General features: G+C 40.5%; 1 protein-coding gene across 6 annotated transcripts in view; it reads right to left on the reverse strand.

Annotated features, from left to right (window-relative positions):
- BEST3 (bestrophin 3) overlaps positions 1–16,855 on the reverse strand; it is a 45,687-nt gene that overhangs the window by 17,311 nt on the left and 11,521 nt on the right. For all 6 annotated transcript variants that reach the window (XM_033117010.1, XM_033117008.1, XM_033117011.1 and 3 more), the window contains 5 exons: positions 10,138–10,292; positions 8,888–8,965; positions 8,636–8,788; positions 5,339–5,419; positions 3,511–3,662 (listed from right to left, as the gene is read on the reverse strand). In XM_033117010.1, the coding sequence (XP_032972901.1) occupies positions 3,511–3,662; positions 5,339–5,419; positions 8,636–8,788; positions 8,888–8,965; positions 10,138–10,292 (619 nt within the window). The remainder of the gene's footprint in view (positions 1–3,510; positions 3,663–5,338; positions 5,420–8,635; positions 8,789–8,887; positions 8,966–10,137; positions 10,293–16,855) is intronic.

The raw sequence follows: 16,855 nt of genomic DNA on the forward strand, positions 1-16,855 counted from the left end.
GGAGGGATGTGGGAGAGGCCATGCTACAAACTGAGGATGGCTGCTACCAGTACCAGGTCTGGGGTAGCTCTGCAAAAAGCCAGGACACCCCGAGGCCCATTGCCACCTGCCATCTTCCTTAATGTTCAGCCACTGATAACACCTTGTGTGATACATGAGTTGGGTGAGGCAGGGTCTCAGAGAGTCATTAGAGTGGGAAGAATTGAGGTTGGTGCCAGTGCTGAGCCTGGAGCAACTCAACAAAAGTCTCAGAGCACACCAAGGCCAGTCTCTGCCCACCTGGGACTTGTCTGATAGTTTTCCAAGAAACAACGCAATCAAGTGGGGCTGGCTAATCACAGAGAAAGTGCCTCCAGCAGTGAACGAGTTGCGTGGGGTGGGTTCCGAATGAGTCAGCAGATCAGAGCAGCAGAGCTCACCGGGCCAATCAGATTCAGATTTTGCCTGTGGGGGTGGACTCAACACAGGAAAGATGGCGCCTGCCTGCCGGCTGCACTAAGGTGGACCCCTCACTGGGAAAATGCCGACTGTCCCACAGTCCTCTGCTTAAACCACACACCTCAGTCTGCCCCCTTCCCTGTCCGCCCCGCTGCCGTAGGTCTTTGAGGACCCCTGAGTCACCGTCCCTCTACTGGAGCCCAAGGTGAGTGCCTGTGAGCGAGTGAGTCTGTGCGTGGGCTGTTTAAGAGGATGTCTGGGTTTCCTACAGCCTTCTGACCCACCCAAACAGTTAGAATCCCCACTGTTTTTTGCAGGCAGATGTTGTGGGGGCTCCTCTTCTCGGTACCAGCACTTGGGCTGGGGAGCCTGATGTGGGGGATGCGGGTCCCTTGCTCCTCCAGGGGAAACCAAGATGGCTGAGATATCCCTCCTGATTCTCAACTGTCACACGCAGGTGTGGGGTCTGTTCTGTGTCTCTGCCCCTCCTACCAGTCTCACCCTGGCTTCTTTAAATTTTCAGGTGTAGGCCTTCTGTTCAGTTAGACTTCAGATGGTTCTCACGGTTCATTGTTCTATAATTTAGTTGTAATTTTAATGAGTTCACGGAAGAACATGGGCAGTGTTTATATGCTCCACCATCTTGGGTCTCTCCTTCCTGTGACTATTTTTATAACTGGCAATTTGTACTTCTTAATCCCTTTTACCTTTTTTGCCCAGCCCCCTTAACCTCCCTCCTATCAGTCAACCATCAGTTTGTTCTCTGTATCTATGAGTTTGTTTCAATTTTCTTTGTTTATTTTGTTTTTTTAAATTCCACATATAAGTGAAATCACATGGTATTTATCTTTCTCCGTCTGACTTATTTCACTTAGCATAATACTCCCTAGGTCCATCCATGTTGTGGCAAATGACAAGATTCCATTCTTTTTTATAGCTAAGTAATATTCCATTGTATGTATGTACCACATATTCTTTATCAATTCATCAGTTGATGGACAGTTAGGTTGCTTCTATCCTAAATACTGTATCTCCTGGTTCTCTTTGAAGCATTTGATTTTCTGTCCCAAATTTCCAGGGTTAGTGTTTGATATGAAAAATAGCTTAGCTTTGTTTGATCTTTCTGTGAATAAGAGATCTGTACTAGTTGATAATAATGGTCTATAGTTATAGCTAGAGTGTTTTTATCTTTACAATCTCATTTAATCTTCTCAATAATCGTTTACATTACATACTTTCTCTGAGGTCCTGTAAATCCCTGATTCTATATTTAGAAATAGGAGAAATACATATTTAACATTCGCTGAAGAATTGTGGACACTTATATAAGAATATAAAATTACAATGATTAGGATGAATATGAATATCAAGATAAAAATCTTGAGACCAAAACAAACAAACAAAGAATCATTTTAACCATCATGCAAACACAACTAAGTGGACATAAGAAATGGAGCACAAGTAGCACTTGCAGTCTCAATAGACTCATCACAATAATTCCCTGACGGGATCAATGATGCTGGTCTCTTTTCTAAGTTAAATCTTCAAATACTTCGCATTAATCTATGATGGCAATGGAGAGGAAGGTGAAAGCATATTTAATTATCTAAAAACAAACTCACAGAAAAAAATCTGCTAATTTTCTAAATTGAGAAGGTTGCCAGACATCCACGAAACTGCCACTGTAGAATGCCTTACAAAATGCTGAGAAGTACAAACAGGAGATTGCTAGTCATGGAGACTGAGCAATCTGCTGGGGTGGGGATGAGCCCCCGGGCCTGGAAGAAGCCCTGGACAGGACGGTGCAGGTTCAGCCGTCTCTCTAGAAGCAGAAGCAAGTCTAGCCTGGAGTAGGCAACCTTCTCTGAGGTGTTCTTGAGGAAAAAAGGCAAATCCTTTGGCTCCTAAATCATCTTATTTGCCACAACTTTTGAAATTCTACTTTGTCACTCATTGTCTTTGGGTCTTGCAGGTCTTTCAGCCTCAGAGGCTCCTTTGGAACATCACAAACCACTGTTCATGAGGATTAGGAGACGTTTGGCTAAATAAGAGCAAAGCCTAATAGGAATAGGATTGATGCTCGATATCCTGATAGTGGGGAAAGAGGAGGGCTGAACACTGTTGGGGGAAGGGAGAGAAGGGTCACCAGTGGCAACTGCAGGATGTACTAATCTGCTTAGAGCTGGCCTCAGGAAATGAAGCGCCATAATTTTACCAAGAGTTACAAGAAAAATTCCACCAAAGTTTTCCCTTCTACAGTTTTTAAGGTGTTCTTCCTACTTTTCTAAATTTGTCCACACGCTTCTCTTTAAAGTTATTCGGAAACTGGCATCTATCTTCAGCAAATGTGCTTAAATGCCCCCACATTTACACATGTCTCCAAAATCAAATATATTATTAGATTTATTAAAATTATTCAAGAACTGTGCATGACTTACTTCAGGCCTCAGCCCATTATTTAAGGCTCATAATACCTAGGGACAGATTATTATGTTAAAACCACAGAACAGAGACTGATCTGTGTACTAAACATAGTTGGACCGAATTATAATCTTAGGGAAAACTTTTGATAAAAATCATCTCATTCCTTAAGATTTGCTTGTCTCCGAGTAGTCTAACACAGTGTGTTACATAGTACATGCTCAATAAATATTTGTTAAAAAATACATTTAATTATGATTAATTCACAATTCAACAATAAACATCTACATAGATTAGTTAAACTACTCATCAAACTGGAAGGAAAAAAAATGATAGTTTCACAACTATTGGTAAAGTTTGCTGCAGTATAAAAGCAAGGTAAAATGCAAATTACCCCAAAACACTCTCGTGTATACACACATACACACACACTTAAAGCAGAAACTACACATACAGACACACACCATAATTAAAGCTGAACCTCCCTTTATAGTTTCCTTTGGCATATTAATTACATCTGAAATTTAAGAAGGTTACCATTATATGATAATAATTGAGACTTGTAATGAAAGTAACTTCAAGACGAGGGCAAAAAAAGATCAGACCTACTCATTTTCCAAATATTGATGAATTTTTAAAAAATGCACTTACCCCATTTGGACTGTCGACCCTAGAAATGAGGGTATGCAGTAGTCAGCAGCTGCCAGTGTATACGGCGGTCGAGCTGCAGAATCGTCCCAGTAAATGTCCTTCTTCATCTTAGGTAAACTCATGTGCATCTCATCCACAGCTAAAAGAGAGACCTGAAATCATTGTTACAGTGTTAGAATAATTCAGATGTGAATTATATATATAGAGAGAATAAATTCCAGAGGGTAGGGGGAATTTGGAGTGGGATGGAACACACCCTGAATGAGTGAATATACAGATGTCTAGAGTTCATATTTGCTGCCACCAGGGCTGCGGCAGACAGTTGCACATGTTGTTTACGGCACAAGGGCACTTGGCAATGGGATAAGTGGGGCTGTATGACGATCCAGACTAGGTTCATCAAGCCACATGCCTCAGGGTGGAGCTGCATCTTACCTGGAGGCAGGAGATGCACGTTTTCCTTCTTCGCTCAGTTACCGTATTGTCTAGTGGCTGTCCTGACAGCAACCACATCAGCCCAGATACAGGAATCTGACGATTCTCAATATCCTATTCTGTTGATTTGATATCATTTCTTCTGTGTCCTGAGTTTGTGTTTGTTTGGATAAATATATCAACAAACCTATACTGCTTGAGGCTATAAAAGTGGTCTCTCTTTTGACTATGACACACTGGTGCATAGATAAATTATTAATCCTCTGGGGATCCAATTGTTACAAAGAGTGAGTGGCCCAGGCATACGCTTCCTCCCTAGCAGACTGATCATGTGATTGTTGGCGGAGGTGATGGAGAGGCCGTGACCACCAGTTGGCCTATGAGCTGGACCTGGGCAGATGGAGGCTCCTCACCCCTCCCCCGTCCTTGGAATGTACGTTTGCCCACTGTTCCCACAGTGGGAGCCACTTCAGGGATGCAGGCTTGAGAGAGCAACGTGTTGTTGAGAAACCTCTGGATGGCATACATGACTGATGTCTTCTATATAAACTTTTAAGCTTCTGGCAGGTGGGTGTGGAGATCTACTCATCCTGTGGTCACCCAAGACAAGCTTTGAATATAAGTTTCCTTTGCTCATTAGAAGTGCCACCTACCCATCTGGAATGGCCTGGCTCTTTCTTCCATCTGTCCTTGCCCTCCGTGTACAGGGGCCAGCTTGCAAACCAACAGATCTATGGTGAAATATTCAAACCTGTCTAAGAGCTGAGTAAGGACTTGAAATAAATAGACAAGCTCAAGGCCTTTTCTCAGTCTGTAGTTCTCAATGTAGAGAATGGTCTGAGGCGAGTCTTGCCTAAAAGGAAAATTCTTTCATCCTGGTTCTTCATGAAAAACCTCTCTGGAATAATGCTTCAGGGTAAGGGCTCTAAGGTCTATTTGATATCATTCAGTGTGGCCCATGGTCCCAGTGTCCAGCTGCAGGACATCTGACTACAGGGACCTACGTGATATGAGTTGGGGAACTCACATCGGATTGTGTCTGGCTGCCATTTTGTGTCACTCTTAACCTCTCTGGGGACAGTCGAAAACAGATTAAAGAATAAATTAAAATACTGTTCTATACTGAGATGGAAGAGGCTGGGTAACACTAATAAAGCAACTTACAAAGAAAACTACCTTGACATTCTCCTTAAAAGGAGCTAAATTTCACTGGAATTGAGATCCAGGACCTGTGAGATCCCAAAAGGATCCAAGACAACAGACCGAAGGGCCAAACCTCCTTTATTTGTGGCTAAAACTCTGAAGCTCAGGGGCTTGCATTCAGAGTCTGTTTAGATTTCCATCATCACTAGTGATTATTCATGTTTATAAAAGAAAGAAAAGCTCCTCCAACCTGCAGATTTCTGTCAATGCACCAGTTAGTTTCAAAATCGTCATCATCTTCTCCAAAAGGATTGATCAGCTGCTCAGCTACCTGCAGCGGAGAACACAGAAAACGTCAGTCATGATGCTTGCGAAGACTAAGAATGGAGTCAAAGACGAATCCTGTTTTACTCTCTGCTTTTTGTCACTTCCATAATGTGAAGCCGAGAGGGGAGTGGGTTGTTCTACAGACCTGGATATTTATCAGCAGACTGTGAATGATGCACCTGCATGCGATCTGTCTGTTCAGCTGGTGATAATGCACGCCCTATCCAGGAGAAGCCATGTACTGTTTAGGAGCCAAATAATTGATTTTCATGTACAAATCAAACCAGTGAGTATTAAAGGAACAGACAAGGTGCAAGGCATTGCACCGGGCACTGTGAGGGGTACGAAGCCTGTGCTCTGAAGGAATTTACAATGACCCAGGTAACGAGACAAAATGTAAGCATGGGGAGTTAGACAGCAAAGCAAGACTTAAATCACAAGTGAAGAAAAGAATACAAGGAGCTTTCACAATTACTGGTCATAACTGCTAAATGAATGAGTCAAAGAGCTAGTAAGTCATAAAGCCGGAATTTGTCTTACTTAGTTTTACCCCAAAAGATTTACTGTTACTTAGTAAGTTAATTTTCCCACTGGGAAAAGTTTAGGTAGCTTATCATATATCTTCTAATAGTTGGTCAATATTAGACGTTTTACCATGTTCCTGAATTGAATGACCTTTTCAATGAGAGATTTATATGTCAAATATGACTTACTGTTATTCTCATTTTTAAATAATTCCCTTTGATTTTTATTATCTGGAAGTGTGTGTGTGTGTGTGTGTGTGAGAGAGAGAGAGAGAGAGAGAGAGAGAGAGAGAGAGAGAGAGAGAGAGAGAGAGAGAGAGAGAGATTTTTTTATTGGGCCCAAATGGGAAAAACTTGCAAATGTATAAAATAAAGGCATTGATTAGTTGAGTTTCTAGATTCTGAGACAATTTGGTAGAAAATCTACCTACTTATTCTTTTAGGATTGAAGTCTAACGACTTAGGGCAGTTGTTCTCAACTTTGGCTGAACATCAAAATCACCTGGGGAGCTTTTTAAAAAAACTGATGCCTGAGTCGCTCCCCCAGAAATTCTGATTGAATGGGTGTGAGGTTGAGCCCAGGCATCCGTACTGGGTAAAGCTCTGAGGAGATTCTAATGCATGTCCAGCTTTGAGAACCACCATCACTCCCCTTATTCTAAGGGACAGCCCTACGCAGGGCCTGAATCAGTGAGCCTCACAGCAGTAGGGTAAACGGGATCAAATATATGGTGATGGAAGGAGAACTGACTCCAGGTGGTGAACACACAAAGGGATTTATAGATGATGTAACACAGAATTGTACACCTGAAATCTATGTAACTTTACTATCCGCTGTGACCCCAATAAACTTTAATAATAATAATAAAAAAGTCCTTTACTGCAAATTCCAAAGGGCTATCTACCCTTTCTTGCCTGGAGTTTTCTTTAAATTACATGGGACACTAGACAGGTCCTGAAAATACTTTTATTATATCCAGAATTTCACTTTTATGGGATCCGTCTTGCATATAGTCAAAGGGTCTACATTTAACTACTAAAATAATATCTCTGTCTCTGAATTAACTATCTCACAAAAACATTTTTTTACATTCTTGGAGACTCCATTTCCAGCAAATAACTACATAAATATGCTGTTTAAAAGGTCAAGATAGGTGTTCTACACTTTGAAAAAAGTCATAAATATTAGAATGGACGAGACGAAACAGCTATTTAGAAATTGAGATACAATCTGTGGTGGGAAAACACACTTCTCTTTGGGTTACCTATCTCATAATGAAGCTAAGATTGTCTTTTCATATTTTGCCATTAAAAATATTTCGTAAAGGAAAAGAATGTTAATATTTTAGAGAGCATGTCAGAAGGCAGGAACTAGCTGTTCTTTAGAGGCTAGCCAAACTCCTCACAGAGACACAAAGCAAAGACGAAAAAGCTCAGCACAGCTCAGAGGAAAGGACAAGAAAAGACCAGAATGATTGAGCATTTGGACCAATTTTGGTGATTTTCTGTTTACAAAGTGAGTCTACTTTTTTCTCTTGTGGAAAATGAGAGCTACGAGTATTAGTTTCTCTTGCTCTTTTCTCTCTTAAATGGGTAAAAATAATTAAGAATCACCGTCATCTGGTTAAAAATGTTTTGGCCATTTGTAAAGGATATGCCGTTACTCTTTGGAGTATAATTTGAAATGCCAACATAATTTATTTTCCCTGGTTAAGATTCAAATCAATGGAAGTAAAGGCATCTGCAGGAAAACTGCTGCCGCCACCTGAAAAACCTCAATGGTATACTCCAATATGTGGCTGTTTGGAAGGTCAAACATTTGGAAATTCTATTTTGTTAAAGTCATCTTCAAACTGTAATTAGATTTCAATTAACCTAATGTAGCCATTGTCTCCAATTTTTTTTTTCCCATCACATACTGTATCATTCTCTTTCAGAAGTTTACAAAAGAGATGGAAGAACCAGACTTCTGATATTTATTTACACATACATCTAGGGAGGGCTGAGAGGAGGGGGGCGATGGTGGTGGTGGTGGGAACAAATAAAATTCTACACTGATGATTGGACAAGTCGTCCTCACTTCTCACCTGTTTTTAATTTCCTGGCAAACCAAATGTTGTCATTAGTCCTGGTGTTTCTGGTTTTGATTTCGATGAATTCTTTTCTGAGTCTCAGTTCTGGTTTTGAAAATGGGATGCATTTAATGTTGTGGGACAGCTAGTGGGATTTCAGGGAATCACAGCTATTTAGAGAGTTGAGCAGAACCACGATAATAATACAAGATTAACGCAAAAGTCTGATATACAAGACTTCTTATTTACTCTCTTTTATTCTGCCTCATTGCTTATTGTTGTATAAAATATCAACGCAGGTACAGTTATTGCTTTACTTACAATATTGTAATCCTAATGGGAGCACACAAAGACTTGAAAAAAATCAATAGCCATAAAAGAGCATTCTGGTAATCTTTTTGCATAAATGAGCTGCCTCAGTCCGCTGCAATACCGTACTCACCACATCCCTGACTCTTTAATCCCTGATTGAAAAGTAATAGCATCTCTGAGCTACTAAATGTTAAATCTACCTTTGACTCACTCGAGAATGATTTGCTAGACTCAGTGCGAGATCAGCGTGCAGAGTGTGGCACATGCCAGAGATTACAGAGTGGGTCGTATGACACTGAGCCTGTTGGCTACCTTGAGCCATCCTGCATAGAAGAAGAACTGTAGGAGAGTAAAGATTGGAATGTAAAGATCTAAGTCATGCCCCGCGTAGCCTTCGGTGGGATCCAGAAACTGGCGTCCAATGAGGCACGCAAAGAAGAAGGTGTAGACAGCCAGAGTGACAACCTGGAATGGAGAGGAAACCAAAGTGAGAGCCCATCGCTGGTCGCCTATAGCACGAGCCAAAGTGGGCAAGTGGAAAGAAAAGTCACGCGCATCTGATACCTGGGTGTAAACCAGCGGGATCCCGACCCAGTCATAACCGAATAAGAGGCTGCACCAAGAGCGATACCGGTTCATCTCCTAAGCCAGAAACAGAGAAAATACAATTTACTAAAATGATGTGTGTGGTAATAAATATTTACTAGGATCTGGAATATGGACATGTCTTTCCTGACGATGTGGAATGATGGGGCTGACTTTGCAGGGCCGGCACATTGGTTCTGAAAGCTACCCCAAAAGGGGAATTCTGAAAATGACAAGTAATGAACATCATTCGACAATGTACAAAACAGAAGTACATTTGAATATACATGTACTTAATGTTATGCTAAATCAGGACTTTACAGAAATATCTCCTAATCTATTGAATTCAATATTTCAGCATGACATTGGTTCGAAGAGGTGATGGGAAGGCAGTGGTTAATATTTTAAAGAAGTCATTTCTGGCCACTTTGGTAAATTATGTGGCGAGCAGATTTGTTTGTTTGTTTGTTTGTTTTGAAACATGCTTACTATAGATCGTAGAAAAAAATAAATAAATCCATCCTAAACACCCCTTCCCAAACAAGCATGCTTATATTGACAGAAAATCTATATTTCTTTGGAGCAGGAAGGACTGTTGATTTTTGTTTCCCTCTATTGCTCCTAAGTTATTATCTGAGACTGGGAAGGAGAGTCCACATTCATTGGGGAGCTATTTTTAAACTCACTCCTTTTAGCCTAATCCAGGCAGGAGGCTGTCATGGCACAAATCTATCCAGCCCTTACATTAACTTGTTCCTCAGATGAATCAGGGTTATATCATTGAATGAAAACACAGTTTTGTTTCCTGGAGCATCTGAAAAGCTGGCTTAACCTTGGGCTATTCCAATTTTGGGGAGCTGACCGGGGAGGTTTATTTCTACTCCAGGTCTTATTCTAGGATCCTGGAGCCAGGGAGGCAAATATGCCGTGTGGGCCAGATCTTTCAGAGCCCTTGGCAGACTTTGCTAATCAATCAAGGAACGCTTTCTTATAGAGCATATTGCAAGCCTTATTCTGTTTAAAACAGAGTTTCCAAGCAACCACTGCCAATCAATCTGAGTTAGAACCTGTGTGCTGTCCATGTCCGGTGTGGTGAGGGTTCTGACACCAGCCCAGCCTTTCTGGTTCCGAATTGAGCACAGGGGATTCGCCCTGGTCACACCGGCCGCATCCAGGTCCCTCTTTGCCTCTGATTAGCATTTTTTACTGACAATTTATAGTGTACTTACAGTCATCAATGATTGCAGATCAACACTGTCTCTAATTCTACCTTCCTTCCGGGCTTTAGCTGCCAGATTTCCAAACCAGATGAATGGAACCCAGTATTTCAGATGAGGAGATTTGAGGTGGTCGAATAATTTTCTTTCATCTGCTGTCATAAAACCTTTACACAAAATGAAAATAGCTGGATTATACAGACAGTTTAGCACTAATACATTGCCATAAATATTTCAGTGTCTGCTGTGTGAGCATGTAATGGGGGAATATTCAAGAAATATAAAGTTTCCTTTCTCAAGCAGTTTATACTTGTATTAGAGATAAGGAATGTGTATGCACAAGCACACACATACAAATACACACACACGCATGGTGCGTGAACACACAGTTATATATCAATAGATGAGGTAGTGAACGTTGACAGTCCGTAATAGAAATGGTCCATAGGAAGTAAGGTGACATTAAATGTGAACTAGAACATCTGGGGAAGGTTTCTTCTTTAGGTTTTGATTTACTCATCTAAAATTGGGACGAAAGATACTTAGAATGATTAGGTTTAAAAGAATAAAAGATGACCATGTATATACAACACTTAGTACAGTATGGAACACATGAATCCCATGACTTTTTGCCCTGCCACTCCCTTCAAAACTCCTACCCTGTATCCCTGAAAATAAGACCTAGCAGGACAATCAGCTCAAATGAGCAAAAATTAATATAAGACCCGGTCTTATATTATATTATATAAGACCCAGTCTTATCTTATAGTAATCTTATATTACATAAGACCCAGTCTTATAGTAAAATAAGACCTGGTCTTATATTATATTAAATAGGACCTGGTCTTACAGTAAAATAAGACCCTGTAGTATATTATGTTATGTTATGTTATATTATATTATATTACTCAGTCTTTTATTATATTGTTTAAGACCCGGGTTTATAGTAAAATTAGACCGGATCTTATATTAATTTTTGCTCCAAAAGATGCATTAGACCTGATGGTCCAGCTAGGTCTTATTTTCGGGGAAACAGGGTAATTAACCAGGTCCTCATCTGTGAAGACTTCCGTGATTCCCTCCTTCCCCTTCCCTGGGATTTCTCTCCTTCAACGCTCCCACCATGGGGTTCTCTTTTGCCTTGTATTATAGTATGTTACACATAAATGTTTCCCCTGCTAAGTGCCTTTGGAAGGGCAAAGAAGATTGTTTTCATAGTCCTCATAACATTTTGCATGCACTTTAAAAGTGCTTCTTTAATGTTGTGTGTCTGGGTGTGTGTATGGATGTATGTGTCTGTGTGTGGCTGACACAGTTTGCTTCAGTTTGCAGTGGCCTCTCTAAGCCTCAGTTTTCTCATGTGTAAGAGAGAGATGATAATATGTACTTCACAGGGATGTTGCAGAATTACCTGAGATGAGGAACGCATATCAAGAGAGTAACATAATGCTCAGCTTAGTACTTAGTACTCAGTACTCAGTAAGCGCTGACGCATGATATAGTATGTGAAACGTTAACTATCCACCCTGCCCACCAGCACACCAAGGAAATAAGATATTTGAATAATAGGAGGAACAGTGTAGCAGGTTTATTTAATAAACAAACACTTATTGGATGTCTAATATGTACCCGGGTTGGTTCATAAAAAGATTCACTTAAAAAGCTTACACTTTACACTTGGCCTTTTATTTTTAAGAAAAAATTCGATTGGTTAATTCAAATGGTACAAAAATCCAAAAGGCCCAGAGGAATACTAATGGGACAGTGAGTCACATTTTCCCAGCCACAGTTTCCCTCTCTGAAGGAAATCACTACTAGGTTGGTGCAAAAGTAATTGCGGTTTTTGCAATTGTTTTTAACCTTTAATACAACGAGTTTTTTGGGTATCTTTCCAGAGAAATAGCATGAATTTCACACAGGACTAATTTTTAAAAACACAAATGGTCTTCTACTACATCCATATCTACCATCTACTTCTATTTTCAGTTATTCTTGGAGATCTTTTATATTAATACATAGAGAGCAGCATTATTCTTTTTAATGGCTGCATTCTAGTTAATTGTACATAATATTTTATTTAACTAGTCCCCTTTTGAATAGACATTTAGGTTGTTTTAAAGTTTTTGCTATTAAAAATAATGCTGCAATGACTATCCTTTTACTAACCCCTTTGACTTTTCACTTTAAGGGGACTCTTAAATGTTCATTATGACTTAGTATAAATGATTGTTTCTGAATTAAAGTTTATCTCTAAAACTGATTTTTTTGAGATACTAATTTGAAGTTACTTTTGTCTCAGAAATGCAATCACTTGTTTATGAAACTCTGATAACACATTCAGATGAAAATCAACTTTCGCCCTAATGTAACACATTTAATATCCTTAAACACCTTAGTTTATGAATCTGGATATCCTGCTTCATTCAACTAATGCTCCCTCCTTACCATGCAGACTGAGTTTTATTTAAGAGGTGTTGCTATAACAGAAAAGAAATCCAAGGAGAAGTGAGACATGTACATTTTGAGAGTCACTTATTCCTAGAGCTTTGGAGTTCCCTAGATTTTTGACATGCTCAAGGCCAGTGTGTTTGAGAATACGGTCCATGGATCACGGGTATCAGAATTATGTGTGACACCTATTGTACACAGAGAAGACTGGGCCTCACCATCACCTACTAAATCACTCAGCAGGGCAGGACTTCTCGACCGGGTCTGCACCTTAGGGTCTCCTGGGGGTACTTTTAGAAAATACCAATGCCTTGACCTTATCCCCAGACACTGATTCAGTTGGTCCAGAGTGAGGTCCAGGCATCAGCATTCTTTTCAATCTTCCTGGATGATTTAATGGAATTGCGTTCAGGCAGTTGTATGTTTACCAAGCTCTGCAGGAAACTGTGACACACTGCAATGTTTGAAAATCACTGTCCCACTGAAGGAAGATTCTGTTTATTCGTATTTGAAATAAACAGAGTAACAACTGCAAGCCAATATTTACCAACAGGAGACTAGATTTAGAAAATAGTCAGGTTATTTATATTAGCTTAGAAGGGTTCGGCCCATCACTGGGGAATTGGACTCTCACTGGAGGTCAAAAATAAAAATGAGCCTGATAATTCTCTTCTCATTTCTCACTGCATCTCAAAATGTCATATGATCCAGATAATTGTTTTTGTTGTTGTTTGAAGAATTGCAGAACATGACTAACGCTTATTACAAGAAGTTAATAGATACACTTGCCCTGTTTTGGCTCTATGCTTAAAGACTTATTGGCAGTATATCAGCCTTTACCTGAAAACCTATTCTAAGACATTTCATATCAATTATGTAACAATTATGTTCTTGGGATTTATAGTGCAATTTTCACAAATGACCCCATTTATATACTGGCTGCAATTTTTGTCATTCGACCAAAGAATAACTTTACTTCTAGTTATTTTTTATTCAAGAGTATGGCTCAAAATGTGCTAGCAAGTTCTCTCTTGGCTTCTCAGCCAAAAGCAAATACACAGAGTGAGGATTTATTTACTGCAAACACCAAAGCTAGAGTTAGAGCCTCCCTCCCCCACCCCGGCCGTTCCCCCCATTTTAGCACATGGGCACATGGATTGGAAGGGGACATATAGAGCAAGGAAAGCTGGTAATTTTTACTTTTCAGCTCAAATGTACTGAGTATTGTGCTAGGTGCTGCGAAACATGAATGATGAACCAGATATTAATGTGTCCTCCAAAAGTGTACAGGCAGAATAATTTTTGCTGTTCCTTGCAGTGTCACACATCTTACCCACAGTAACACCACCTTTGGAAATTAAGGTTTTGGCCGATTGAAAAGAAATCTCTAGATTTTGGTCAAATCAACTCAAAGAGTGTTATGAAATGAAACATTACCCTCATCAGCACTTCAGGCTTCTTACCAGAGACCGATGACCTTTTTTAGAACGTGGCCATTATCCTCATCTCCCAGGCTCTATGAACCACAGGTATTGATTTGCTACCCTTTGGCAGCACTGTCAGTTGGCTGGTCCTCACACTATCCTGTCTCCTTCACATGTCTGTCTTCATGCCACACTCCCTCAGGCCCTAGCCATACCCCTGACATTGCTATTTTCGCTTGCCATTGCTTCTGCCTAGAGTTTCTCTGGCTATATCTTTTCCTTCTGGCATTCAGGCTGGTTCAGCTCTGCTCAGCAATTTTCCTACCACTTATCCCAAAGAACCCTCCTAAATATTTCAAATCATAATATATATATATATATATATATATATATATATATATATATATATATATATATTTGTATTGCAACCTGAATTGTGGTTTGGTGGAGTAGGATCTGCTACTTTAAGGCAAAATTTTATTGCCCTCAAGTCAAAGGACCAATGAAGTCCATTGGTAAGCAATATTCCAGTCATCATAGACTTTGTCTGCTGTACAGTTCATCTATTTTTCCTCGGTTGAAGCTGAAGCAGATGTCTTTTGCCCTTAAAGCAGAGTGTGCAAATGAGGCTCTATTAGCAGAAGAACTAAAAGCTCTGCATCTCAAAGCTTGAAGGCAGAATGGGTTTGTTGCCAGTTCTTTCTGAAAAAGTTGTGCATTCAGCATCTGCCCTTCTCAAGAGAGATGACTTTTTCAGGAAGATTGCAACGTGTCTGGCTCATTTTCATCTCCATATTTTCCAAATGAATGGAACAAAGCCACGAAATTCAACTACTGCTGTCCTTTAAATTCGATGGTAGAGGTTTAGTAATCCCAACTGGGACACTCAAGGGGAGGCAAAATGAGACTGAGAAAGAGATGGAATCACATTGTGTAGAGCTGTATGTCAGATGTTTCTTACTGTGAACCACAGGAAGATATGTATGGTTCACAAAACAATTATTGGCTCTTTTACATGATGTGCTTGCTGATATTTTCTGTTCTATCCCATTCCATTGCATTCCATTCCATTGAAAATGCTGGTTGCACGCCATTAAAATGATTTAAGAACCCAATAATAAGTTACAAACCACAGTTTGAAAAGCTTGAAGTAGGAGATGGTTGAGTAAAATCAGTTTCTGGGGTAGCAATGCTAAACAGAGACAAAGAAACGCTTCTATCTTCCTGACGTGAGCAAAACATCTCTAGTCAGCCATATATGACTTGTCCCTACATTAGTGTTACATTTGGTAGTTCACTGCCTTCTACACATGACACACAAGAACTATCATACACAAAATTGGCACTCTTAATGCCTCACCTGCCCAGGTGGCCAATAATTTCATTTGGCCTTGGTGAACAGATCTGAGGCGGTTAGCAGGGAAAGTTGGAGGAGTTAATAGATGTGCCCTAGTGCAGTGGTTCCTAAACTTTACTCCATATTAGAATGATCTGGGGGCTTTATTAGTTTTTTAAATTCTTTTTTTACTTTTTTTCTTTTTTTTTAAAGATTTTATTGGAGAAGAGGAACAGTGTGTACTTCCAGGACTTTTTCCAAGTCAAGTTGTTGTCCTTTCAGTCTTAGTTGGGGAGGGCGCAGCTCAGCTCCAGATCCAGTTGCCAGTTGCTAGTTGCAGGGGGCGCAGCCGACCATCCCTTGTGGGAGTCAAGGAATCAAGCTGGCAACCTTGTGGTTAAGAGCCCACTGGCCCATGTGGGAATCGAACCTGCAGCCTTCGGCGTTAGGAGCCTGGAGCTCCAACCTCCTGAGCCACTCGGCCGGACCCGGTCTGGGGGCTTTAAAAACCACTGATGCACCCTATTCCTATCGAATCCTAGTGTCTGGGGAAGAGAGCCTGACATCAGTATTTTTAAAATATCCCTGTTTATTCCCACTTGCCACAGAGTTTGGTAACGACTCGAGTGCATAGAATCACACAGTAAGCTGGCCATTTTAGCGTTTTTGCCTGGGTCAAACATCCTGCAGCACTTCTTGGCAGCTTGTTTAAAACTGTGGATTCCTAGGTTGTAAGCTGCAGAGATTCCGATTCCATAGGTTGCCTGGGAACCTGCAATTGAAATAAGTACCCTTGATAATTCAATAAATGTGGTCTACGGTCATACTTGGAGCAACATTGAGTGGTTATCCTTGATTTGATTCCTAAAACAGAACTGTGAGGAGCCAGCAAACATTGACCAGCTGAGACTGCCCAGGCATGGCCTTAATTCAAGGAAGGTTGGTTCTACGGTGCACTGCCTCTTCTAAGTAATTTAAGTGCACAAAGGTGAGTCAAGTTTCACTCACAAGATGACATTCTGTCTGTTCTGGGCTCATCATGTGAGACTATAGGGTAACTGACTCAGCCTGTAAAAGTTCAGCCAACAGAGGAAACACTGGCACAGCTGGGAATATTGCTGTCCCCTTGACCATCTCTCCTGTAACACAGAGCAATGGAGATTTCAGAGAGACCAAGGAGCTCCAGAGCCGTGGCATGCATCAGGAAACACTTGAACAGGAGACCACAGGGACAGGGCAGAAAGTCAATATACAAAATCCGTTTGGTTTTACTTAGTGAGAGAAGATCACAGATTAAATGATCTAAATACGCCAGACACTCAAATGCGGCTAGCCTTCCAGCCAGTGCATCTAAAGTTAGAATTTTCATCTCTATAGCCACTTGACAATTGGGAGATTGCTTAGTTGTATTAATGTCTATTAACTATAAGCGTTGATAAAAATTCCTATGGGCTCTCATGAGGCTTTCTCTAGTTATAGAAGAAGCTCGAAGAACTTCAGGTAAAGATTCCAGAGATTTAAG

The sequence above is a fragment of the Rhinolophus ferrumequinum genome, chromosome 10, assembly GCF_004115265.2.
Source record: "Rhinolophus ferrumequinum isolate MPI-CBG mRhiFer1 chromosome 10, mRhiFer1_v1.p, whole genome shotgun sequence".
Lineage (NCBI taxonomy): Eukaryota > Metazoa > Chordata > Mammalia > Chiroptera > Rhinolophidae > Rhinolophus > Rhinolophus ferrumequinum.